The sequence below is a fragment of the Harpia harpyja genome, chromosome W, assembly GCF_026419915.1.
Source record: "Harpia harpyja isolate bHarHar1 chromosome W, bHarHar1 primary haplotype, whole genome shotgun sequence".
Classification (NCBI taxonomy): domain Eukaryota; kingdom Metazoa; phylum Chordata; class Aves; order Accipitriformes; family Accipitridae; genus Harpia; species Harpia harpyja.
This window is the reverse complement of record NC_068968.1, coordinates 19762076-19787455: the sequence shown is the minus strand read 5'-3', so window position 1 is coordinate 19787455 and position 25380 is coordinate 19762076. Positions and strand designations below refer to the sequence as shown.

General features: G+C 45.9%; 1 protein-coding gene across 1 annotated transcript in view; it reads right to left on the bottom strand.

Moving 5' to 3' along the window:
- Nucleotides 1-258: 258 nt before the first annotated feature.
- LOC128136069 (uncharacterized) overlaps nt 259-25380 on the bottom strand; it is a 45342-nt gene continuing 20220 nt past the window's right edge. Inside the window, 4 exon segments of the mRNA XM_052775154.1 lie at nt 259-292; nt 2340-2575; nt 2577-3755; nt 6351-6492. Of these exon segments, the coding sequence (XP_052631114.1) occupies nt 259-292; nt 2340-2575; nt 2577-3755; nt 6351-6492 (1591 nt within the window).

Below are 25380 nucleotides of genomic sequence, written 5' to 3'. Positions count from 1 at the left end.
CCAATTTATGTGTGAGTGTCCATTGACACCTGCTTTCTCCGACATTGACCCCTCCCTTCTGGGTGCGATTTAAACAATATCTACCCACAGTAGGAAATTGAATTGGCCATGTTTCACTATCATCCCAGGTAGTGTTATCAGTTTCACTATAATTGCTTACGATTTATGCTGGAGTGAGGGGTGTGGAGGTCCACGGCCAGCTTGACAACCCTAGAGGTCCTCCACAAATCCAACAGTGACTCAGATTAAAGGTTTGGCTTACAGCTTTTGCTGACAAAACAAACTCATTATCCTTAAAGGGATCATATGGGTTGGGGGAGGTGGGGGAATTGGCTTCCCTTCACCCTCATAGGTAAATCCCCAACATAACATCGTCTGCTCCTCTTCTTCCGTGGGTACATCTGGGTCGCTTGCTTCTTCCTGAAAATGAAACAAAACCAAATTCACTTCTCGGGTTAGAAAGAGGGAACAATCCATCTAGTATGAATCTTTCCACAGGCATCTTTTGCCTTCCAGGTATATTTGTTAAGGGGTGTGTCCAACACCAGTGGCACTGTGCCCACTGTGGGAAGTTCGACCAAGACAGGTTGTCCTGGGAAATGAGATGGGTTGCTGGGGTGATCAGGGCCATGTGGGGCTGGCATGATTGTTGGAGCTTTTGGACAGAATGCTGTGATCTTTGGACATCCATTTACTCCCCAGCGACTATTAACGCTGGTCACTGCATCCCACACTCTTTCAGCCCATCCTGGCTTATGCGGTTTGAGGAAGTGTTTTAACAGACCATTGGTTCTTTCCACAGTTCCATTTGCTTGTGGGTAATACGGAGTATGAAACACCCACGAAACTCCCTCCTGGGCTGCCCATTCCTGGACCACTTTGGCTGTGAAATGTGAGCCGTTATCTGATTGGATTGACTGTGGTTTGGGGAAAATTCCAAACCATTCTTTCAGAGCCTTTATTGTGTTTTCTCCTGTCGCCTTAGCACATGCTTTAGCTTGCACTAGTCCGGATACTATCTCCACACCTACCAGTATGTAGTACTTTCCCTCTGACCCTCGAAAGGGACCGATGTAATCAATCTGCCAGGCCTCCCATAGGCCTTTTCCCTCTCTTAAATGCAGGGGGTCACCCTCCAGAGGGTGTCTGTCCAAATGGACGCGGCATTGTTCGCAGGAAGACACGCAAGTTTTACATTCTTCCCTGGTAACTGGCCACCCTTGGGCTTGTGCCTCACAATAAAGGTCCTTAACTCCTGAATGTTTCCGTTTTACATGTAGCCATTCTAACAGACGTTCCCAATTTTCTACTATCTGGGTGCTTTGTAGGGGAGCTAGCCGGGTTAGCTCATCCACTTTGGCATTCCATTGGCTCACCAGGGCGTCATCTTGTTGATGAGATGCTACCCATGCTACTGCAAATTTCCCTTGTTTGGCAATGGTAAGAATATCCTGCCATTTTTCCTTTTGCCATACAGGTATTCTATTGACCTCCCATCCGTTTTGTTCCCAGAATGGAAGCCACTCAGTGCAACCTTTAAACACAGCATAAGAATCAGTATAGATATAGACAGAAGAAGCAAATTGAGCCTTATGTTGGAAAACGCTCCACACAGCAATTAGTTCTCCTACTTGTGCACTACCTTCCCCTTCAGTAATGATCTGTTCCTTGGTATCTACTCGAAGTGCCACAGCTCGATATTTCCAAATTTTTCCTTCTCGCTTTGACGAGGCATCTGTAGGGTTTAACATTTGTCAATTTGGAAGGGGGGAGGGTAGGTGCTGCTTGCAATAGACGCACCTCTGTGCCGGATGTTTCGGCCAATTGCCTAATCTGAGGGACACCAAAAGACCATGAGTTTCCCTGGGTGTCACGCCACTGTCTACCCTTCAAAACATCTATACCTAGGAGATTCATCTGGAACGATCCTACGGCCACCATGGTATTGACAGGGTTTTCCTCCCCTGGCAACCATAGTGTCACCGGAGTCATAGGCACTGATTGTGTTTTTCCCAAGGCATTTAATCAGATTTCTAGATGGAATCGAAATTCCGCATTGTTCTGCTTCAGTCCGCCTTAGCGCGGTAATTTGTGCCCCAGTATCAATTAAAAAGGTCACCGGTCTTTTCCTTGGTCCTACAGCAACAGTAATCAGTAATCCCCTTTTTTGTATTGCAGGTGAGTTGTCTAACAAACATCCATCCTCCGCCTCCCCCCTCACTTTCGGGGGGCGGAGGGTCTAGTTTCCTGCCACCTTCTTCTCCCTAGTCGGCTCCTCCTCAAGGTCTATCAAGGGTGGGGCACTAGGGGTTGGTTTGGAAACAGCCCTTTGCCCTGACCAATTCTGCACAAGTTGCTCCAATTTTTGGGTCGGGAGTCTGTCCATCAAGTCCCGGGGAATGCCTTTCTGAAGCCCTAGCTGCCACAGTCCCTGTCGAGTTAGGGGCCTCTCTTTTCCAGGGGGTAATTGCCGCCCACTAAGTCGTCGTACAATCTTGTTTTCAGTTCTTTGAGACAATCCACCAACGGGGCCATATTTTCTCCCAAAATTAATCAATTCCTGAGCTATCTCTCCCCCATGTCCATACTTTTCTCCCTGACTGCCGATGATCAGGGGACACTTTTCCCTCCAGAGTGGCCATAATTCTTTCTCCATTGGGGGTGTTTTGAATCCTCCCTTGCAATTGAATCCCAATGGGTTTCAGAGAGTCAGGAAGTCCCCGTATCAGAGGAGTCATCCTCTCTGGGTCCACAGGCATCATCATCGGGGAGCCCTGGTGGGGCTTGAGCTCTCGATCATACATCATCTGGAGACATGCTGCCTTTTGCACACTTTCCACTAACTGATCCACCGTACCGGTTATGGCAAGGGGATCTCCCCTCTCCAAGGGGTTCAGCCCTCCGGCCCAATACGCAGCTCTCTGAGTCAATGACCATGGGGCTCAGCGATCGCCAGTAGTTAGAAACACACCCGGACCCCAATATCCTTCTGCTTCTTTCTCTGACAACAAAATTCCATCCCCTCCTGACAAAGACACTCTCCACACATACTCTGTCTCCGATTCCTTTGCAGCCCTTGCAAAATCTTTTTTCAGCTTTGCTAATTCAGTTGCTGTAAATGGGACTTCTTTAGTGATAACCTGAGGACGGTCATCGCTATCGTCCTCATACACATACTCTGTTTTAATCAGTGGATACATATGTGGGAGGCTTTCTACAGTTTCTTTTGCCCTCTGCAAATCTCCTTGGGGGTAGATTTGCCGTATCCCTTTCTCCACCTCCGCCTGTGTATCTGCCTCTCTCAAAAGTTGATTCCTCAATTCCTCTTTTAATATCACATTTTGGTTCCTTTCCTCCTCCAACAATTGCTTACTTTCTTTCAATTGTTCCTGCAGACCTTTTATTACCATCTGCAGGGAGTCTATTACATTATCAGTTTGACAAGACTTCTGCTTTCTCTCTTCCACCGCAGCTGCCAGACTCACTCCCAACACCGCACAGATTATAGCTTTTCCTTTCCCCTTCTTAATCTTAGCTTCCTTCTGCAAGATTCTTATCCTATCCACCACACTCTGTGGTTGAAACCAGTGGTTTTTCACCCAATCTTGTCCCTGGAGTGAGGGGTGAGATCGGTGTGCCTCTAACAGATCATAAAGTTTACCTATTCCTTCAACCTGTGAGGGCACAAAATCACAAACATCAGCAGTTTTCTGAGAATCCATTTTCTCTAACACAAAGCGGGGGGGGTCTGCGTCCTGAGAGGGTCACACATGAGTATCCAAGTTCCCCCTATTCGCTCTCAGGAGCCAGACTGCACATTAACACAAAAATTCCACAACAAAGTAGTACAGCACTCTCATCTCTGGGGATCCTGTCCGTGACACCAATTTAAAAAATGTCCTGATCCAATATTGGGGAGGGTTCTTAAACGATCCCAAGAGCGAGATTAAGACACAAACGAGGTCAGATGCCGTACAACCTTACAAGTTTTATTTCCTATAACAACTGATAATAGCAACAGGACAGAGGGAAGAAGAAAGGAAAGAGAGGCAGGCCTAAGCAAGAGAACGGGAGAGATGCAGCAAGACTAGTTACCAACACCACGAAGCCAGCAACGTCCCGTTGACTCGGCCTCGGTGCAGGTGATGGGGGTCCAAGTTCCAGGTTGCAGCAGACAGACCATGACAAAGTCCCAGTTTCAAGCGCTGATTATCAATCCCTTGCAGTTCCTTTCAGTTCCTTTTTCCAGTTCCTTTTTTGAGGGAGGAGTACACAGTTTTTCCAAAGAGTTCAGCCATTTCCACAGAGACTGCTAGCTTCAGGCGGATATGGTGATTTCTTCAGGGCCTTCAGCACGTACTCCCCACAGAAACAGGATGCTGAGGCTAGCAAATGGTCAGCAAAGTCGAGACAAATATAGTCCAACACAGTCTCTTACAGTCTCTTACATCCTTGCAGGGCAAAACATATACATAAGTGCTCCTGGTCTTTTCCACACCTCATGGTATGAGAGCTTTTCCAGCCCTCTAGACCTTGTCTCTGAAGTTGTCCCTGAGATTTTACCATTTCTGTCACATCTGTGGGATGGAGTGATGAGAACTGAACACAGCCCTCCAGGTGAGAGCATATGCTTGATTTATATAATTGCACTGTGGTCTCTCATATGTTATTCTTCAATCTGTTCATGATGGATCCTTACACTCTGGTAGCATTGCTGACTGTTGCTGTTGCTGAGCTAAGGTCTTCATCTGTTTGTCCATAGCGATGACTCCCAGGTGACTTACACACTTTGGAAAATTATACTCTAGGTCTATTTTCTGAATATCTGCACTTAATTACTGATATCTCCACACAGCACTATTTGTGAGCACAATGAAAGAGCTCTGTTGGGTACTGAAATCAGTATACTCATTGCAGATGTGCTCTGTAGACATGTCCTAAGCATCTGAAAAATAATGTATGCATAGGACAGACCATTTCCCCCTTTACATTTCAGATAGCAACACTGAGCTTCACCTGCCAAACTGCTGCTCCGTGTTCATCTTGCTTGTCTCATCATGGGAATTTCCTCTAAATCTTTTCAGTGGTGATTAACATTAATGTGAAGATTATTGCAAGAGCTCTAACTCAAGTTCCCAGCTTCTTTTTTGATTTTAACAAATAGGTTAGGGAACATTAATTCTAGAGTGGGACTTGGTCAATCTTTTTTATTATGAAATGAAACAAAGCACCATCCTAAAGAAAAGGTCAGTAGTTTGAAAGCTTTTTTCTTTTTTTTTTTTTTAATTCTTGTCCAGAAAAAAATTTTCAATTATTTCATGCAGAAAAAAAGTTCTGGAAAAAAATGAATTTAAGACAATTGAGATATTTCTTCCTCTGTAATTTTGATATGTTTAATTTCAACATTGCCCAAATATTTTTGCTTTGGCAGTTTGACGTTTATAGTAATTTGTAAATATAAGTAAAATAGTCACATTAAATGTTCATGTCATGAAAGGAAATTCTAGTTATAATGAATGAAACTTTGCAACATAATTAAATCTGTAAAGTTCATATGACTCATTTTGACATTTTCCATAGCAAATTTCATTTAAATCAACATGTTCCTGTGAGACAATGGGATTTAAATAAATTTTCTTTTTTCTTTAAAGCAGAAACCTGTTCTATTAAATGATACCAAAAAGCCAGTTGAAGAAACTCTCTAAGACTCGTTTTGGAGTTTTAGAAAGCAGGCATTCTTTATTGCAGCACTGGATGCACGGGGGATAGTTCCACCTAGCGTGCATACCACAGCTTTAGCACTAACAGGTTATATAGAATAACTAATTGCATATTAATCAGATTGGTATACATACACATAAAAATGATTGTAACTGATTATCATAGTACTGCCTACATCCGATCATGCGCAATGAAGGATCCATTTGAGTCGAAGGGCTGCTTTTGCAACCACCGACCCATTTGAGATTCTGTTGGCTGACCTTCAAGTCTTTGTCCTTGTCCTTGGATCTTGAAGCTTAACGCAGTTTCAATCACATGTGGTCAGTTTCAACATTGTTCTCATCTAGCGTACAGGAACATCTAGTCATAAGAGCAAAGAAGAACTGCAAAACTTATGAGTAACTACCTCTGCTAGTTAATTGCCTGGCTATACTTTTGTCTATTGTTTCAAACATAGTGTTAGTATAAGATTTCTAATAATTATTTACCAAATCTCACTTTTACAGTCATCTAGCAGCAAACCAGTTTCCACGGCTGGTACAAAATATTAAAACCATCAAAATATTTAGACATACCATACAGAATGTATGGACATATGCTATCATAAAAACACAGTCAAAAGTTCCCACTGTTAACCTTTGCCATTTCAGCAATTTACAGCCTATTTCTTCTTCTTTTGTGTCCCTTTTAGCCAGTTTCTGAAGCAGGAGAGTCTTTCCTCTGTGTACTTCGCCACTTCGTTTCTTTTGTAGCTTCTCTTGGTGGACTATACTAAAAATTATCGAAAGTCCAAATAAATTTTATCCCCTATTCATTTATTAGTACATTCTAGGAGATTAAAGAGGCACCATTTTTGTTTGAAGAAACTGTGCTAAGTAGACTCCATCGTGATCTTTAATTGTTTAATTATAATTCCAACAGTTCAAAAACTGGCATGCCAGATTTTCCAGGTCATTCACTTTTGAAGGTAAATACAGCATTTTCCATGCATAAATTTTCAGATAAATTTTCCAGTTTCAGTGTGGTTGTGTTTGCTTCAGCTCAGCCATTTCATCTTTAAGCCTTCCGGCACTGCTGGGTGCCTTCCACTGAACCAGGTGAGTTATTCCTTTACAATTTATCACTTTGCTTCAGCATCAAGTTTTCTGGGACACCTCTACCTGTGAGAGCACCTCATTCTTAAAATCAAATACATTTTCTGAGTGTTACTGAAATCCGGAATAAAACTCCTTAACAGCAATGAGAAGTTAAGAAGCAGGCACTCCTTTATTGCAGCGCTGGGCACACAGGGGATAGCTCCACCTATCGTGTGCACCTGTCTAGTCTAACTGTGCAGGTTAAATACACACCTGTTATACATATTCACTAAATTTCTGGAAAATGTTATACATAATCATTAACTTTCCGATAAATCATTAACATATGTAAATGTCTCTTTACGCAGGCGCAGTGAAGGTCTTTGGTGGTCTTCAGGAGCCCTCTGGTGGTCTTCCATAGTCTTCCTCACTTGTCTGCTGCTTGACCTCTCTTAGGTGATTCTGCACAGTACGATTCTCACCATCATCAATATTAGTTTACATAAAAATGCATACTATGTCTATTCTTAAATTTAACCTTTCTAATAATTGGTCCTTCAGTCACACCATCTTATTAATATGGCTGGATCGATGGGCTGAGGCCAATTGTATGAAGTTTAACACAGCCAAGTGCCGGGTCCTGCACTTCGGTCACGGCAACCCCATGCAGCGCTACAGGCTTGGGGAAGAGTGGCTGGAAAGCTGCCCGGCAGAGAAAGACCTGGGCGTGCTGGTTGACAGCCGGCTGAATATGAGCCAGCAGTGTGCCCAGGTGGCCAAGAAGGCCAATCGCATCCTAGCCTGTATCAGGAATAGAGTGGCCAGCAGGAACAGGGAGGTGGTTGTTCCCCTGTACTCGGCACTGGTGAGGCCGCACCTCGAGTACTGTGTTCAGTTTTGGGCCCCTCACTACAGGAAAGACATCGAGCTGCTTGAGCGTGTCCAGAGAAGGGCAACCAAGTTGGTGAGGGGCCTGGAGCACAAGTCTTATGAGGAGCAGCTGAAGGATCTGGGGTTGTTCAGTTGAGAAAAGAGGAGGCTGAGGGGAGACCTTATCGCTCTCTACAACTACCTGAAAGGGGGTTGTAGTGAGGTGGGTGTTGGTCTCTTCTGTCAGGTGGCTGGAGATAGGACAAGAGGAAATGGCCTCAAGTTGAGGCAAGGGAGATTTAGGTTAGATATTAGGAAAAATTTTTTTACTGAGAGGGTTGTCAAACATTGGAATGGGCTGCCCAGGGAAGTGGTTGATTCACCATCCCTGGAGGTATTCAAAAAGCGAGTGGACAGGGTACTCCAGGGCATGGTTTAGGGGGCATGGTTAATGGTTGGACTCGATGATCTTGAAGGTCTTTTCCAACCGAAATGATTCTATGATTCTGTGATTCTATGATTCTATTCTTATGTTAAAATAATCATTGGTTAATCTCACTTAACTCTACTGATTGGAATCCTCGATAATTAGATCGAGGTGGGAAGGGTAAGGGGTTTCCAAGCAGCAAACTGGTGTCTGTTATAGACGCTTGTGACAAATTGGAGGAGCCAATTTGTATTAAATAACAAGATTGAATTTATTAGCAAGCGATAAGAGAGCAAAACAGCGCTGGGTGGCCAGGGAGACAATGCTCCGCCAAAGGCTCGCGCCGAAAATGTGGAAGAGTCCCTTTATTTTTACAGTTTCTAGCTCCTGTCTACGTGGCGGCTGGTGTCTTCCACATTGTGTGTGCGCTTGCGCCGTCAGTTGCCAGGTGGTCGTAATCTGCCTTCTGGTGATCGCTGGGGATGAAGGCCGAAGTCTTCCTCAGCTGTCCTTTAGGTGACCTGAGTCTCACTCATGCTCTGTAAAACGTCTCTTTACATTCGTTAATCATCAGTACGCAATTGTTTACCTAGCCGGATACTGTGGTGTTAGATAAGCGAAGAATGTCTCTACCCCCACGTGCGATTTCATGAACAAAGTTAACCAGTTCATTACAGTGTCCATAACAGTTTCCTTAGTTTCTTAAACCAAAACACTACAAATCAACAAATCTTTGTCAAAGTTTCTGTGGTTACCTGATTTTAGACAATACTTGAATTCTTATGGTTACACATAGTACATATTCTAAGTTCCTATGACTACATTTCAAACTTAACACTCCCATACCTATGCTTCACAATTTTCTACTTCTTAATCAAACCAAACTCTTTTATATAATCAAATTTTAATTTCTTTATCAAAATATTTGCAACATGAGCAAGAAAAACATGATTTTTTAAAATTATTATTTTCATAGAAGTTGGAATAAAGAAAATTTGGTAGATTAATTTTGCCTATCCAGATTTCAGATACCACCAGCTTTCATACATATGAAGACTGAGCTCTGCTCTCATCTTGTCCAGTACTGTTTTTCAGCAGGGTAGGAACACTCATAGCAAATCAGTAGCCTAAGCATTGCTGGGCTTTTACAGACATTATGGAAAAGGGGAGGTAAGTGAGATATGAGGATATTAATGAGAGTGTCTTGCAGAAGTTTACAGGGACCTTCCTCAAAGTGTCATGGGAAACCTGGGAGTAAAAAAAAATATGTTAACCAGCAAATAGGATGAATAGCACAGAATTATAATAAGTTAAGATGGGAAGTCATCTAGTCCACTCACTTCCAAAATTAGTGTAGTAACCTGACAGCATATCTTACTTTGCGCCTTTGTAAGTACCCGGGCAATCAAACAGGGATCACGGGGTGGGGGGTGTGTGACAGAAACATTTGCATGTACACTTCAGATGTTGGTTTTTATTAATTTCATGATTTAACTACTTTTTAAAAATATGCACATTCTTACCTATTTGTTAAAATTTATTTGAGAGCATGTGAGAGACTGAAAGAGTTAATGTCTCAAACATTGTGGTGGGGCAAGTTCTGCTTGAAGACGAACTCTGCATAACAACGAACCCTGCACAGCAAGGAACCACAGGTGAAAAGCAGCCGCTGAGCACCCATCAGCACAGACATCAGCAACGGTGCAGGGAGGGCATGCTGGAGGATGCGGATGTGCAGCTCCCTGTTCTGATACAAAGATCAAACAATGGCAGTGTCTGCAGGGAAGGAGAAGTTACTCCACAAATGACCCCCAAGCCCAAAGGCTCACAAACTGCTCATTAGCCTGACAAGTTCGAGTGCCCACCCGAAGGAGGGGCAAGGATGATAAAAGGACACAAACTGAAGCCCCAGGTGTGCAAGCCCACCAGAACTGGACCCCTCTGCTGACTGGACCCCTCAGCTGATTGAACCAATGCTGGACACAAGACCGGTGAAATCTTTCTCTCTTCCTTTTTCTCTCTGTCTTGTTCTCTCTTTCCTTTTCCATTTCCATAATCCCTACACCTCATCCGTTTCAAGACATAAAACCATTGACCAAGTCTGGGACTAAGAGTGGATCCAGCCGTCCCTAGGCCGTTCTCTGAGATGCAGTCTAGAAAGCAAGGGGGTCTACTCTGAACCTCGTGATGATACCAAAAAGCCAGTCGAAGAAACTCTCTAAGACTTGTTTTGGAGTTTTAGAAAGCAGGCATTCTTTATTGCAGCGCTGGATGCACGGGGGATAGTTCCACCTAGCATGCATGCCACAGCTTTAGCACAAACAGGTTATATAGAATAACTGTATTGGCTTTGTGTGGCAAGGTTTTGGTAGCGGGGGGGGTTACAGGGGTGGCTTCTGTAAGAAGCTGCTGGAAGCTTCCCCTGTGTTCGAGAGAACCCATACCAGCCGGCTCTAAGACGGACCCGCCGTCGGCCAAGGCCGAGCCAATCAGTGGTAGTGGTAACGCCTCTGTGATAACATTTTTAAGAAGGAAAAAAAGTTGGGACAGACGGTATTCGGCAGCTGGAGAGAGGAGTGAGAACATGTAAGAGAAACAACCCTGCAGACACCAAGGTCAGTGAAGAAGGAGGGGGAGGAGATGCTCCAGGCGCCGGAGCAGAGATTCCCCTGCAGCCCGTGGTGAAGACCATGGTGAGGCAGGCTGTCCCCCTGCAGTCCATGGAGGTCCACGGTGGAGCAGATATCCACCTGCAGCCCGTGGAGGACCCCACGCCGGAGCAGGTGGGTTCCCGAAGGAGGCTGTGACCCCGTGGGAAGCCCACGCTGGAGCAGGCTCCTGGCAGGACCTGCGGATCTGTGGAGAGAGGAGCCCACGGAGCAGGTTTTCTGGCAGGACTTGTGACCCCGTGGGGGGCCCACGCTGGAGCAGTCTGTGCCTGAAGGACTGCACACCATGGAAAGGCCCCATGCTGGAGCAGTTTGTGAAGAACTGCAGCCCGTGGGAAGGACCCACGTTGGAGGAGTTCATGGAGGACTGTCTCCTGTGGGTGGGACCCCACGCTGGAGCAGGGGAAGAGTGTGATGAGTCCTCCCCCTGAGGAGGATGAAGCGGCAGAAAATAACGTGTGATGAACTGACCGTAAACCCCATCCCCGTCCCCCTGTGCCGCTGGGGGGTTGGTAGAGAATCCGGGAGTGAAGTTGTGCCCGGGAAGAAGGGAGGGGTGGAGGGAAGGTGTTCTGAGATTTGGTTTTATTTCTCATTACCCTACTCCGGTTGATTTGTAATAAATCGAGTTAATTTTCCCCAAACTGAGTCTGTTTTGCCCGTGACGGTAATTGGTGAGTGGTCTCTCCTATCCTTATCTCGACCCACAAGCTCTTTGTTATATTTTCTCTCCCCTGTCCAGCTGAGAAGGAGGGGGAGTGATAGAACGGCTCTGGTGGGCACCTGGCATCCAGCCAGGGTTAACCCATCACAATAACTAATTACATATTCATCAGATTAGTATACATATACATAAAAATGATTGTAACTTATTATCTTAGTACTGCCTACATCCGATCATGCGCAATGAAGGATCCATTTGAGTCGAAGGGCTGCTTTTGCGACCACCGACCCATTTGAAGTTCTTGTTGGCTGTCCTTGAAGTCTTTGTTCTTGTCCTTGTTTTTTGATCTTGAAGCTTAACGCAGTTTCAATCACGTGGTCAGTTTCAACATTGTTCTCATCTAGCGTACAGGAACGTCTAGTCATAAGAGCAAAGAACTGCAAAACTTATGAATAATTACTAGTTAATCACTTGACTAGACTTTGTAATTATCTCCCCGGTTACCCTTTGTCTATTGTTTCAACCATAATGTTAATATATGATCATTTATCAAATCTCACTTGCACAATCACCTAACAGCAAACCAGTTTTCATAGAAGGTACAAAATATTAAAACCATAAAAGTTTGAACAAACCACATGAAATGTATGGACATATGCTATCAGTGACTCAACGGGAGGGATCTCCTTATTCCCTAAATTGATGTATATGGTTACCAGGGGTTACACGGTTTACTGAGGTAGTCTTATGCCAGTTCCTGTTGTGAGAAACCTCGCCACCTACTGTTATGCCTCCCAAGTTCAGTTTGCTTCTGTCATGAATAAAATCTTTAACTGATCGTTTGGTGTTGTTTCACCTTAATTTAGCCCAAGGGAATTCCGAATTCAACACGACTCCCTGGTCTGTCCAGCCCGGGTCGTGACATAACAGAACTAAGCTTTATGGGAAGAAGTGTCCTTTGATGAGAGGCAGAGGCCCATCAGGTTGGTTCAGGGAGGGAGCTGCCAGCAGATAGGAACACCTGGATAAAGTCAACACCTGGATGAAAAGGTGGCATCACCTCTCCCCCCACTATAACCTAGGAACAAATTCAGAACTGGGCACTGGGTATAAAGATACTACAGACCACTTGTATCTGTGCTGATATGACATGGGTTCGGGGGGGGGGGGTCCATCTACATTTGCATGTTTGGTTTGGAGCAGCAGCATGCTTGAGACATGAGTCCCATGCAGGCTGTCCCCAGTTCAAAGTAAAACCTCAGAAATGCCTATCCTGCAGATTTTGGGCACCAACTGCTTTGATCTATTGATCTTCTTGACTTCTTGTTATGTAGACAGGAAAAAAAGGTGGCTTGACTCAACCTTATTTCAAGGACTGATCCAGGTTTGTAATCCCACAGTGCCTACAGTCTAGAAAACAAGCAAGCCTCACACAAAATTCAGGACTCCCTACGCACCCAAGCTCCTTCACTTATGAATAACCGAGTGTTCAGAATAAATAAGCGGCATGGTCTCAAGTCCCAGGTTTTGCAGGACTGCATGAGCCAACCATCTCTCCCTTCAGCAGCAACTGAGTTTAAAAGAATTTGCATAAATTAAACATTTACAGCAAAACATGGCAGATAAAGCTATGATCCAATGAGAGGGAAGGACTTTAAATCTGGAAGCAGATAGAGAAGAGTATGTAGGTAAGCAGAAAAAGACATCGCTTTGAAATGTCTAATATCCATATCGCTGCAACCCTCACAAGTGCTTCAAAGATGAACCACCAGTTAAGATCTCAATGTTAGGTGGAAACCAATTACACAGCTTTTACAGTAAATAAGACGGTACACAACAGGGGCAGGAACAGACCCATGTTAATTTCCACCCCATCCAGGTGCATATTTCTGTATCAGAAATAGAGTGGCCAGCAGGACTATGGAAGTGATTGTTCCCCTGTACTCAGCACTGGTGAGGCCGCACCTCGAGTACTGTGTTCAGTTTTGGGGCCCTCACTACAAGAAAGACATTGAGGTGCTGGAGCGTGTCCAGAGAAGGGCAACCAAGTTGGTGAGGGGCCTGGAGCACAAGTCTTATGAGGAGTGGCTGAGGGAACTGGGGTTGTTTAGTCTGGAGAAAAGGAGGCTGAGGGGAGACCTTATCACTCTCTTCAACTATCTGAAAGGAGGTTGTAGTGAGGTGGGTACTGGTCTCTTCTATCAAGTAACTAGCGATAGGAAGAGAGGAAATGGCCTCAAGTTGTGCCAGGGGAGGTTTAGATTGGATATTAGGAAATATTTCTTTACTGAAAGGGTTGTCAGGCATTGGAACAGGCTGCCCGGGGAAGTGGTTGAGTCACCATCCCTGGAGGTGTTCAAAAAACGCATAGACGTGGCACTTCAGGACATGGTTTAGTGGGCATGGTGGTGTTGGGTTGACGGTTGGACTTGATTATCTTAAAGGTCTTTTCCAACCTAAACAATTCTATGATTCTATGATTCTATATGAGAAGCACTGGAATTGAGTTTTGGCAATTTCCTACCAATGAAGTCTGCCATCAGCTGATGAGGAGCAGAAGATTGGAGAGCAGTCCTGTCCTCCACAGGAGCAGAGAAATGGCATCCACTGTCACTGACTTATTGCTCCTTTGCCTTCTTCCAAAAAAGCCTTTTTACCCTTCTGCTGTGCTCCATCTATGCTGCTCTGTTGAGGGTCACAAATACCAAAAACATTGAATTAAAGGAAAGACGTACCTGGGTCTCATTCATTTTTGTCATAGGTTTTTCAGTATTTCTGGCAAGGAGATTTTTCTGGGCACTGGCCACATCGTGGGGTAATTGCTTTGGTGGAAGAATAAATGCAATATCAAGGAGGCTGGCAGAGTTTGTGGTCTGCACACTCTTGCCTTGAGGATTTGTTTCTGCCCACCCACTCAATCCACAGACTGAGATGACCCTGGGAGGAGGAGAAGAGTGACTGCAGATTTGCATCCCTCATATCATGACAATCACTTCGTAAATAAACAATCTAAAACAAGCTTAGCAGGAAAGGCTGTAAATAGCAACACTTCACAATATTAAAGGAATGTGCACAAATTACATATATCTGAGGTTATACCTGCCCATTGTGCAGACCAAATCCTCTGGCTTTTACGCAGCCACTGGTGAAACCATTCCTTTTCAATGGGATCATCGCCAGCCTTGATAAGGTGTTTGACATGCACATGATGAGGTGTCTGAGCACATGACAAGGTGTTCGACCAGACCAAGCCCCTTGTGCTCAGCATATCACAAGAAAGAAACTGGGAGAAAAATTAAGAAATTAAAAGCCAGTTCTCTATTTGTCAAAACATTAATTCAGGGCATCAAGCTTATTTCTCTTCACAGGGAATGTTTAGACTTTATTTCAGTGTAACAAGAATTACTGAAACACCCTTTATCTAGAGAATAACATGCCCAACTTAAAACCATTGTGTGCTGATTACTATTAGAGAAAACATAAAATGGAAAAAATAAAGAATACACATTTAAACCAACCCTGGACAGCTTTCAGTTTTATAGTTTTATTTATGTGAGAGATCACCAGAACAATTTCCATTCTCAGCAATCCCTTCAGACATGACTCAACAGCTACTCACATACATTTATATGTTCATACACATTTATCATCAGCTAATAACTGCCATTTCCTTGGTGTGCTAATCCATATACATGAAAAAAATATTTTTAAAATGCTATTTTATCAGCAAATTTTGATGTTGGAGTGATCTTTTCTTTTTGATTTATTTTTCTCATGTTCTTACATGGTGTTGTCAGTCATAATTTACAATATAAGGTAAAAGAATAATATCTCAAGTTCAGAAATCTGAAAGTGGGAGGAAGAGAACCTTTTTTCTTTTTACTTTCAGCTGTGCATTTGCCTAATAAGCCCCAAGACAATTAGGATCTGATGCTTTAAGGTATTTTTGTAGGGCCTGCCACAAAGCCTGCTGAAGCTGGCAGAAAGAGTCCAATTCCCTCAGCTTCCGTGTAGCTGTGTGCAGGGCTGGGGAGGTACCAGCTGGGGAAGCCACTGCTTCTCTCCTCTCTGCTCCTACCTTTCCTGTGCTTTGCCAATCAATGCAGGTGGGGGAGGGAGGAAATTTGCTCTCTTTTATTGCCCTGGGGAAACACAGAAGACAGCTACAGTCAGTCCCTCTGTACTTTAGGATGAATATGGACACAGGCATCTTTTCACCACAAATTCAAGACATTTTCCTTTTTAATAAATGGAGAAATACTGCAGTAAGAGGACAGCTCTTTCTTATCTCCCTTCCCCCCCGCCTTTCCCTCCAACAAAGCAAGAGACAAAAGAAAGTCTTCCTCTCTGCCCCTTTGTTACCCATTTGCTCCTGTGACTGTCTAATAAACTGATTATTACGATGTTCTTTGCAAGATGTGCTGCATCACTCCACCACAAAAGACTGATTATATGGGAGAAAATATTAATTTTCTTGCTGTGTATGTTTAATGGTGATAATGATTATGATCTTACATTTCCGTGGTGCCTCTCCTCCCAAAGGACCTCAGCTTGCTTTCTAAACCCACACTGACACACCAACTCTACACAGGGATCGCTTCCTCTCCTATTAAAGCGTGGTCATCTTTGCAATTGTCCTGGTTTCAGCTGGGATAGAGTTAACTGTCTTCCTAGTAGCTGGTACAGTGCTATGTTTTGAGTTCAGTATGTGAAGAATGTTGATAACACACTGATGTTTTCAGTTGTTGCTCAGTAGTGTTTAGTCTCAAGTCAAGGATTTTTCAGCTTCTCATGCCCAGCCAGCGAGAAAGCTGGAGGGGCACAAGAAGTTGGCACAGGACACAGCCAGGGCACCTGACCCAAACTGGCCAACAGGGTATTCCATACCACGTGACGTCCCATCTAGTATAGGAACGGGGAAGTGGGGGCGGGGAATCGCAACTCGGGGGACTGGCTGGGTGTCGGTCGGCGGGTGGTGAGCAATTGCACTGTGCATCATTTGTACATTCCAATCCTTTTATTATTACTGTTGTCATTTTATTAGTGTTATCATTATCATTATTAGTTTCTTCTTTTCTGTTCTATTAAACCGTTCTTATCTCAACCCACGGGTTTTGCTTCTTTTCCCGATTTTCTCCCCCATCCCACTGGGTGGGGGGGAGTGAGTGAGCGGCTGCGTGGTGTTTAGTTGCTGGCTGGGGTTAAACCACGACAGTCCTTTTTGGCGCCCAACGTGGGGCACGAAGGGTTGAGATAACGACAAACCTGACCAGAGCTTGTTAAAACAAATTTGTTATAAGCATTCATTATATCGGTCTAATAGTCGCTGGTCATTATGTTGATTTATGTGTTCTTAGAGTTGTTGCTCTGGTTTTTAAAGTTCTGTTATGTATCACCTCGCTTGCTGTATGTAGTCCCTCTTCTGCTGCTTATCATCCGTGGGAGGTGGATTAAGGTTTTCGCTTTGATGTATTGTATAACACTGGTTTATGGTATGATAAAGTCGTCGGCTGTGGGATTAATCCGGTACTTGCACTCAGCATTGTCACCTTTATACTGTGGGAGCCATCTGTGGGAAACTATTAATAATTATACCATTTACCTTTCCTCCTTGGAAAACCAGTCTATGGGTGGGATACCTTTCTTCCCCTCTCCTTTCTCCTTCAGTCCAGTTACAATGGTGTTTGAGAATTTTGAAAAATTTGAATACTCTTGGGATGTTGGGACCAGCACGGTCCTAGCCCTACTGCTAGGAATTAGCATGCTTCTGAATGTGGTTCAGCTCTCATTTAAGGTTAAACAACTATTTAAGAAAATCACCCAGAGATCTGCCCCAAGGCTGGATAATTATGAGTGGCAGGGTGTGTGGGGTAGTATGGGCAAGTACCTAGAAAAGTGGGCACCTCCAATGTTTTGGAAATTCACCCCTGAACAAGTGCAGAATCCAGAAGAACTAGTAAAATATTTGGAAAAGGTATGCTGTCACCCTGGCAGCTCTAGAGAGATACAAATTACTGCAATGTGCTGGGGCCTGGCCCATGCCTATCGAGCCCTGTTCAACACCACTCAGTACCCTCAAGGGGAAGAGAAGGTCTCTGGAACGAACAACAAAACAATGAGCACTGCAGTCACCCAGACCTTGGCAACAGGCACTGAGGTCCCTCCAGCCCCAGCAATGAGCACTGTGGCTACCCAAACCTTGGCAACAGACACTGCGGTTATCCAAGACCCGGCGAGCGGTACTGCAACTGAACCAGCGGACCAACCTGCACCAGTATCAGTTGCCCCCGTACAGAAAAAGAAATATACAAAAAAATCAGTTCGCTTAGCGAAGGATGAAGGCGAACCAGGGTCATCACGGGAACAGGAGGAAGAGGCAGAACCAGAGGTAATAACCCGGTCCCTATCCTTGAGTGAGCTGCGGGATATGCGAAAAGATTTTGGCCGCCGTATAGGTGAGCATATTATCACCTGGCTCCTCCGATGCTGGGACAATGGGGCTAATAGCTTGGAATTAGAAGGTAGGGAAGCCAAGCAGCTGGGATCGCTTGCCAGGGAAGGTGGCATTGACAAGGCAATTGGAAGAGGGACACAAGCCATCAGCCTCTGGAGGCGACTCCTGTCAAGTGTGAAGGAAAGGTACCCCTTTAAGGAAGATGTTATATGTCAATCAAGCAAGTGGACAACCATGGAAAAAGGTATCCAATACCTGAGGGAATTAGCTGTGCTAGAGACAATTCATCATGATCCGGACAACCCACAATTACCCAAAGATCCAGACGAAGTCCAATGCACACGACCCATGTGGCGGAAGTTTGTACGGAGCGCACCATCGTCCTATGCCAACTCACTGGCAATAATGACCTGGAAAGACGAAGAGGCACCGACAGTGGATGAAGTGGCTCGCCAACTCCGTCAATACGAAGAAAATCTCTCCTCCTCCCTACAAGCCTGCATTTTGGCTGTGGAGAAGCTGTCCAAGGATTTCCAGCAATTCAAAGAGGAGATGTCCTATTGCCCATCTGTAAGGACCAATGTCTCAGCTATTAGGAGTGAGCACTCCTCTGCCCGAGAGAGAATATAGAAGGTACACACCGCGGGGTGCCCTGTGGTTTTACTTATGTGATCATGGAGAGGAAATGGGATGGAAAACCTACCTCGGTCCTAAATGCACGGGTACGTGAGCTGCGAGGAAAAACCACCACAAAAGGGGATTCTACCAGGAAAAATGCCGCTTCGGTTTCCAAACAGAGTAGAAGGGCTGATCTTATTTCTGATCCTCTTGAAGGGACTTCTGAGCCAATTTTACGAGAAGTGAATACTGGATACTCTGACCAGAATTAGAGGGGCCCTGCCTCCAGCCAGGTGGAGGAAAGGGATAACCGGGTCTATTGGACTGTGTGGATTCGATGGCCTGGCACGTTAGACCCACAGGAGTATAAGGCTCTAGTAGACACCGGCGCACAGTGTACTCTAATGCCATCAAGTTATGAAGGGGCAGAACCCATTTGTATTTCTGGTGTGACAGGGTGTGATGGGTTACCCCTGGCTAGATGCCAGGTGCCCACCAGAGCCGTTCTATCACTCCCCCTCCTTCTCAGCTGGACAGGGGAGAGAATTTATAGCAAAGAGCTTGTTGGTCGAGATAAGGACAGGAGAGATCACTCACCAATTACCATCACGGGCAAAACAGACTCAGTTTGGGGAAAATTAACTCGATTTATTACAAATCAACCGGAGTAGGGTAATGAGAAATAAAACCAAATCTCAGAACACCTTCCCTCCACCCCTCCCTTCTTCCCGGGCACAACTTCACTCCTGGATTCACTACCAACCCCCCAGCGGCACAGGGGGACGGGGATGGGGTTTACGGTCAGTTCATCACACGTTATTTTCTGCCGCTTCATCCTCCTCAGGGGGAGGACTCATCACACTCTTCCCCTGCTCCAGCGTGGGGTCCCACCCACAGGAGACAGTCCTGCACGAACTCCTCCAACGTGGGTCCTTCCCACGGGCTGCAGTTCTTCACGAACTGCTCCAGCATGGGTCCTTTCCATGGTGTGCAGTCCTTCAGGCACAGACTGCTCCAGCGTGGGCCCCCCACGGGGTCACAAGTCCTGCCAGAAAACCTGCTCCGTGGGCTCCTCTCTCCACAGATCCGCAGGTCCTGCCAGGAGCCTGCTCCAGCGTGGGCTTCCCACGGGGTCACAGCCTCCTTCGGGAACCCACCTGCTCCGGCGTGGGGTCCTCCACGGGCTGCAGGTGGATATCTGCTCCACCGTGGACCTCCATGGACTGCAGGGGGACAGCCTGCCTCACCATGGTCTTCATCACGGGCTGCAGGGGAATCTCTGCTCCGGCGCCTGGAGCATCTCCTCCCCCTCCTTCTTCACTGACCTTGGTGTCTGCAGGGTTGTTTCTCTTACGTGTTCTCACTCCTCTCTCCGGCTGCCGAATACCTCCGTCCCAACTTTTTTTCCTTCTTAAAAATGTTATCACAGACGCGTTACCACTGTCACTGACTGGCTCGGCCTTGGCCGGCGGCGGGTCCGTCTTAGAGCTGGCTGGTATGGGCTCTCTCGAACACAGGGGAAGCTTCCAGCAGCTTCTTACAGAAGCCACCCCTGTAACCCCCCCTGCTACCAAAACCTTGCCACACAAAACCCCTACATACTGTGGGAGGAGATAAGGTCCCTGTAGTGCACATGGGGAAGTGGCTGGGGAAGGCAGTGTGGATTTCTCCTCCCATGGGAAAAGGCAAACCCATTCGTGGGATTGTCTTTGCTCAGGGACCTGGGTGTACTTGGTGGGTAATGCGGAAGGATGGGGAGACCCAGTGTGTGCCTCAAGGACATTTAACCTTGGGGGAAAAATAATCTGTGATGTGAGTTGTATGTTGTAGGAAGTAACGTAGCAGGAATGACCTGAACCGCAGAGGAGTGAACTTCACAAGGAACCAGACAAGTGCATCGGTGACCCAAACCAAGCCGGTGTTGGTGCCCAACGATCGAACGTACTGCTTCTCCTGTCCTGACCACTCATCTTGATGGATGGGGCCCAAGTCATAAACTGTGTGTGAACATCTGGAGGAGTGGAAGAAGCCCATGGAATAATCTATCTCTTAAAGGACAGGGGATAGTAATTAAGAATAATGTATAAATCTGTATGTTGGGTATAAAAGTGGTTTAAGTATGTAGTTTCAGTTGTAAGTGTTGGTAAGAAGGGATTTCAGTAATGAGAATTAAATACAATGACATGGTTAGAAGATATCTGTATTAAATTATGTGGGATCTGAGCATGACACAAATGGTATGGAATAAGGGGTGGAGATTGTATTGGGTCTGGCTGAGATGGAGTTAATTCTCCCCATAGCAGCCCTCATAGTCTGTGCTCTGTATTGGTAGCTAGAAAGGTGTTGATAACACACCAGTGTTTTGGCTACTGCTGAGCAGTGCTGGCACAGCATCAAGGCTGTCTCTCCAACATTTTTGCCCCCCCCTCAATGGCAGGCTGGGGCAGGGCAAGATCTCAGGAGGGGACATAACCAGGACAGCTGACCTAAACTAACCAAACAGATATTCCATACCATATGACGTCAGCTCAGCTATAAAAGCTAAGTAAAGGGAGACAGAAGGGGGGCATTTTTGTCTTCCGGAGCAACCACTATGCGTACTGAAGGCCTGCTTCCCAGGAAGTGGCTAGACATCACCTGCTGATGGGAAGTAGAGAATAATATCATTTGTTTTTCTTTGCTTTCGCGCGCGACCTTGGCTTTCACTTTATTAAACTGTCCTTATCTTGACCCACGAGCCTTTTGTTATATTTTCTCCCCCCTGTCCAGCTGAGAAGGGGGAGTGATAGAGCGGCTTTGGTGGGCACCTGGCATCCAGCCAGGGTCAACCCACTACACAGGGGGATCCCAAGAGTTAACTGTATTGGAAGCTGAAGTAAGCCTAACTGGGAATGAATGGCAAAAACACACCATTGTGACTGGTCCAGAGTCTCCATGCATCCTTGGCATAGACTATATCTCAGGAGAGGGTATTTTAAGGACCCGAAGGGGTATCGATGGGCTTTTGGAATAGCTGCCTTGGAGACAGAGGGAATTGAACAGCTGTCTGCCCTGCCTGGTCTCTCTCAAGACCCTTCGATTGTGGGGTTGCTGAGGGTTGAAGAACAAGAAGTAGCAATTGCTACCACGACGGTGCACTGGCGGCAATATCGCACCAACCGAGACTCTCTGATTCCCATCCACAAGTTGATTCGCCAACTGGAGAGCCAAGGAGTGATCAGCAAAACTCGCTCACCCTTTAATAGTCCCATATGGCCCGTGCGAAAGTCTAATGGGGAGTGGAGACTAACAGTTGACTATCGCGGCCTGAATGAAGTTACGCCACCGCTGAGTGCTGCCGTTCCAGATATGCTAGAACTTCAATACGAACTAGAGTCAAAGGCAGCCAAGTGGTATGCTACAATTGACATTGCTAATGCGTTTTTCTCAATCCCTCTGGCAGTAGAGTGTCGTCCACAATTTGCCTTTACTTGGAGGGGTGTCCAATACACTTGGAATCGATTGCCCCAGGGGTGGAAACACAGCCCCACCATTTGCCATGGACTAATCCAGACTGCACTGGAAAAAGGTGAAGCTCCGGAACACCTGCAATACATTGATGACATCATCGTATGGGGCAACACGGCAGAAGAAGTCTTTGAGAAAGGGAAGAAAATAATCCAAATCCTTCTGAAAGCCGGTTTTGCCATAAAAGAAAGTAAGGTCAAGGGACCTGCACGGGAGATCCAGTTTTTAGGAATAAAATGGCAAGATGGACGTCGTCAGATCCCAATGGACGTGATTAACAAAATAGCAGCTATGTCTCCACCGACTAATAAAAAGGAAACACAGGCCTTCTTAGGTGTCGTGGGGTTTTGGAGAATGCATATTCCAAATTACAGTCTGATTGTAAGCCCTCTCTATCCAGTGACCTGAAAGAAGAACGATTTTAAATGGGGCCCTGAGCAACAACAAGCCTTTGAACAAATTAAGTGGGAGATTGTTCACGCAGTAGCTCTTGGGCCAGTCTGGACAGAACAAGATGTTAAAAATGTGCTCTATACTGCAGCTGGGGAGAATGGCCCTACCTGGAGCCTCTGGCAGAAAGCACCTGAGGAGACCCGAGGCCGACCCCTGGGGTTTTGGAGTCGAGGATATCGAGGATCCGAAGCTTGCTATACTCCAACTGAAAAAGAGATATTGGCAGCATATGAAGGAGTTCGAGCTGCCTCAGAAGTGGTTGGTACTGAAACACAGCTCCTCTTAGCACCCCGACTGCCAGTGCTGGGCTGGATGTTCAAAGGGAGGGTCTCCTCTACACTTCACGCGACTGATGCCACGTGGAGTAAGTGGATTGCACTGATCACACAACGGGCTCGCATAGGAAACCCCAGTCGCCCAGGAATTTTGGAAGTGATCACGGACTGGCCAGAAGGCAAAGATTTTGGAATGTCGCCAGAGGAGGAGGTGGCACGTGCTGAAGAGGCCCCGCTGTATAATAAACTGCCAGAAAATGAGAGGCAATATGCCCTGTTCACTGACGGATCCTGTCGCATCGTGGGAAAGCATTGTAGGTGGAAAGCTGCTGTATGGAGTCCTACACGACAAGTTGCAGAAACTGCTGAAGGAGAAGGTGAATCGAGTCAGTTCGCAGAGGTGAAAGCCATCCAGCTAGCGTTAGATATTGCTGAAAGAGAAAAGTGGCCAGTGCTCTATCTCTATACTGACTCATGGATGGTGGCAAATGCCCTGTGGGGGAGGTTACAGCAATGGAAGCAGAGCAACTGGCAGCACTGAGGTAAACCCATTTGGGCTGCTGAATTATTGCAAGATATTGCTGCCTGGCTAGAGAATCTGGTTGTCAAAGTACGTCATGTAGATGCTCACATACCCAAGAGTCAGGCCACTGAAGAACATCAAAACAACCAACAGGTGGATCAGGCTGCCAAGATTGAAGTGGCTCTGGTGGACCTGGACTGGCAACATAAGGGTGAACTCTTTATGGCTCAGTGGGCCCATGATACCTCAGGCCATCAGGGAAGAGATGCCACATATAGATGGGCTCGTGATGGAGGGGTGGACTTGACTATGGACACTATTGCACAGGTTATCCATGAATGTGAAACATGTGCTGCAATCAAGCAAGCCAAGTGGTTAAAGCCCCTGTGGTATGGAGGGCGATGGCTGAAATATAAATGTGGGGAAGCCTGGCAGATTGACTATATCACACTCCCACAAACTCACCAAGGCAAGCGCCATGTGCTTACAGTGATGGAAGCAACAACCGGGTGCCTGGAAAAATATCCTGTGCCCCATGCTATTGCCTGGAACACTATCCTGGGCCTTGAAAAGCAGGTCTTGTGGCGACATGGCACCCCAGAACGAATTGAGTGAGACAACGGAACTCATTTCCGAAACAACCTCATAGACACCTGGGCCAAAGAGCATGGCATTGAGTGGGTGTATCACATCCCCTATCATGCACCAGCCTCTGGGAAAATTGAACAATACAATGGACTGTTAAAGACTACATTGAGAGCAATGGGGGGTGGGACTTTCAAACATTGGGATACACATTTAGCAAAAGCCACCTGGTTAGTTAATACTAGAGGATCTGCCAATTGGGCTGGCCCCACCCAACCAAGACTTCCACATCCTGTAGAAGGAGATAAAGTCCCTGTAGTGCACATGAAGATTATGTTAGGGAAGACAGTCTGGGTTACTCCTGCCTCAGGCAGAGGTAAACCCATTTGTGGGATTGCCTTTGCTCAAGGACCTGGGTGCACTTGGTGGGTAATGGGGAACGATGGGGAAGTCTGATGTGTACCTCAAGGGGATTTGATTCTGGGTTAGAATAGCCAATTATTTGAATTGTATGATGTTAATTGCTATATAATTGTCCTGGGTTCATTTGGGATAGAGTTAATTTTCAGAGGAACCTGGGAGGGGGCACAGCCGGGGCAGCTGACCTGAACTAGCCAAGGAGCTATTCCATACCATGTGACATCATGCTCAGTATATAAATGGGGAGCGGGCTGGGGGGAGCTCTCTCTCTCGGTTTGGGAAGTGGCGGAGCGTCGGGTTCCGGGTGGTGAGCAGTTGCACTGTGCATCACTCCTTTTGTATATTCTTTTATTAGTACCATTGTTGTTGTTGTAACTTCTCTCTTTGTGTTGTCCCAGTAAACTGTCCTTATCTCAACCCACGAGGTTCCATTTTTTTTCTTTTCTCCTTCCTGATTCTCCTCCCCATCCCACTGGAGATAGGCAGGGACGAGTGAGCAAGCGGCTGCGTGGTGCTTTGTTACTGGCTGGGCTTAAACCACATCAATAATACTGTATGTCATCACTACTATGGTTGCTATATGCCATATCAACAATATTACAGTAAGAATTACCCAGATTAATGAAGAACGAATTCTGATGAAACCAAGCAAAGTGCAGCGATGATGGAACCAGACAAGCGCAGCGGTGATGGAGCCAGAACTGGCTTCAGCATGCAACAATCTGACACCACACACCATCTCTCCTGTCCTGAAGGACTACTATGACAGATGGAGCCCAAAGACATGGACTAAATGAACTGAATGGACAATATAGAGGGATGGCCCATAGACTAAGGGAATCATATCTGTGTGTAAATATCAAAAGACAGGAAAGGTGGTGGTGATTAATTGGGATGTATTGGAAAGTGTGGGACCTGGTGTGACGGTCTGACAAATTCAATGTCTCAAACATCCATTAAAGAGCTTTGGTGGAGAAAACGGCCTCTGTAAAAATGCTGGAGTTTTGTGAACAGGACAATGTGGCCAGAGGAGAGGGCCCCACGGAGGGTGGGAACGCACTTCTCCAAAGCCCCAATTCCTTATCTTAAGTGACCAGAAGGAACACAATTTATGCCTT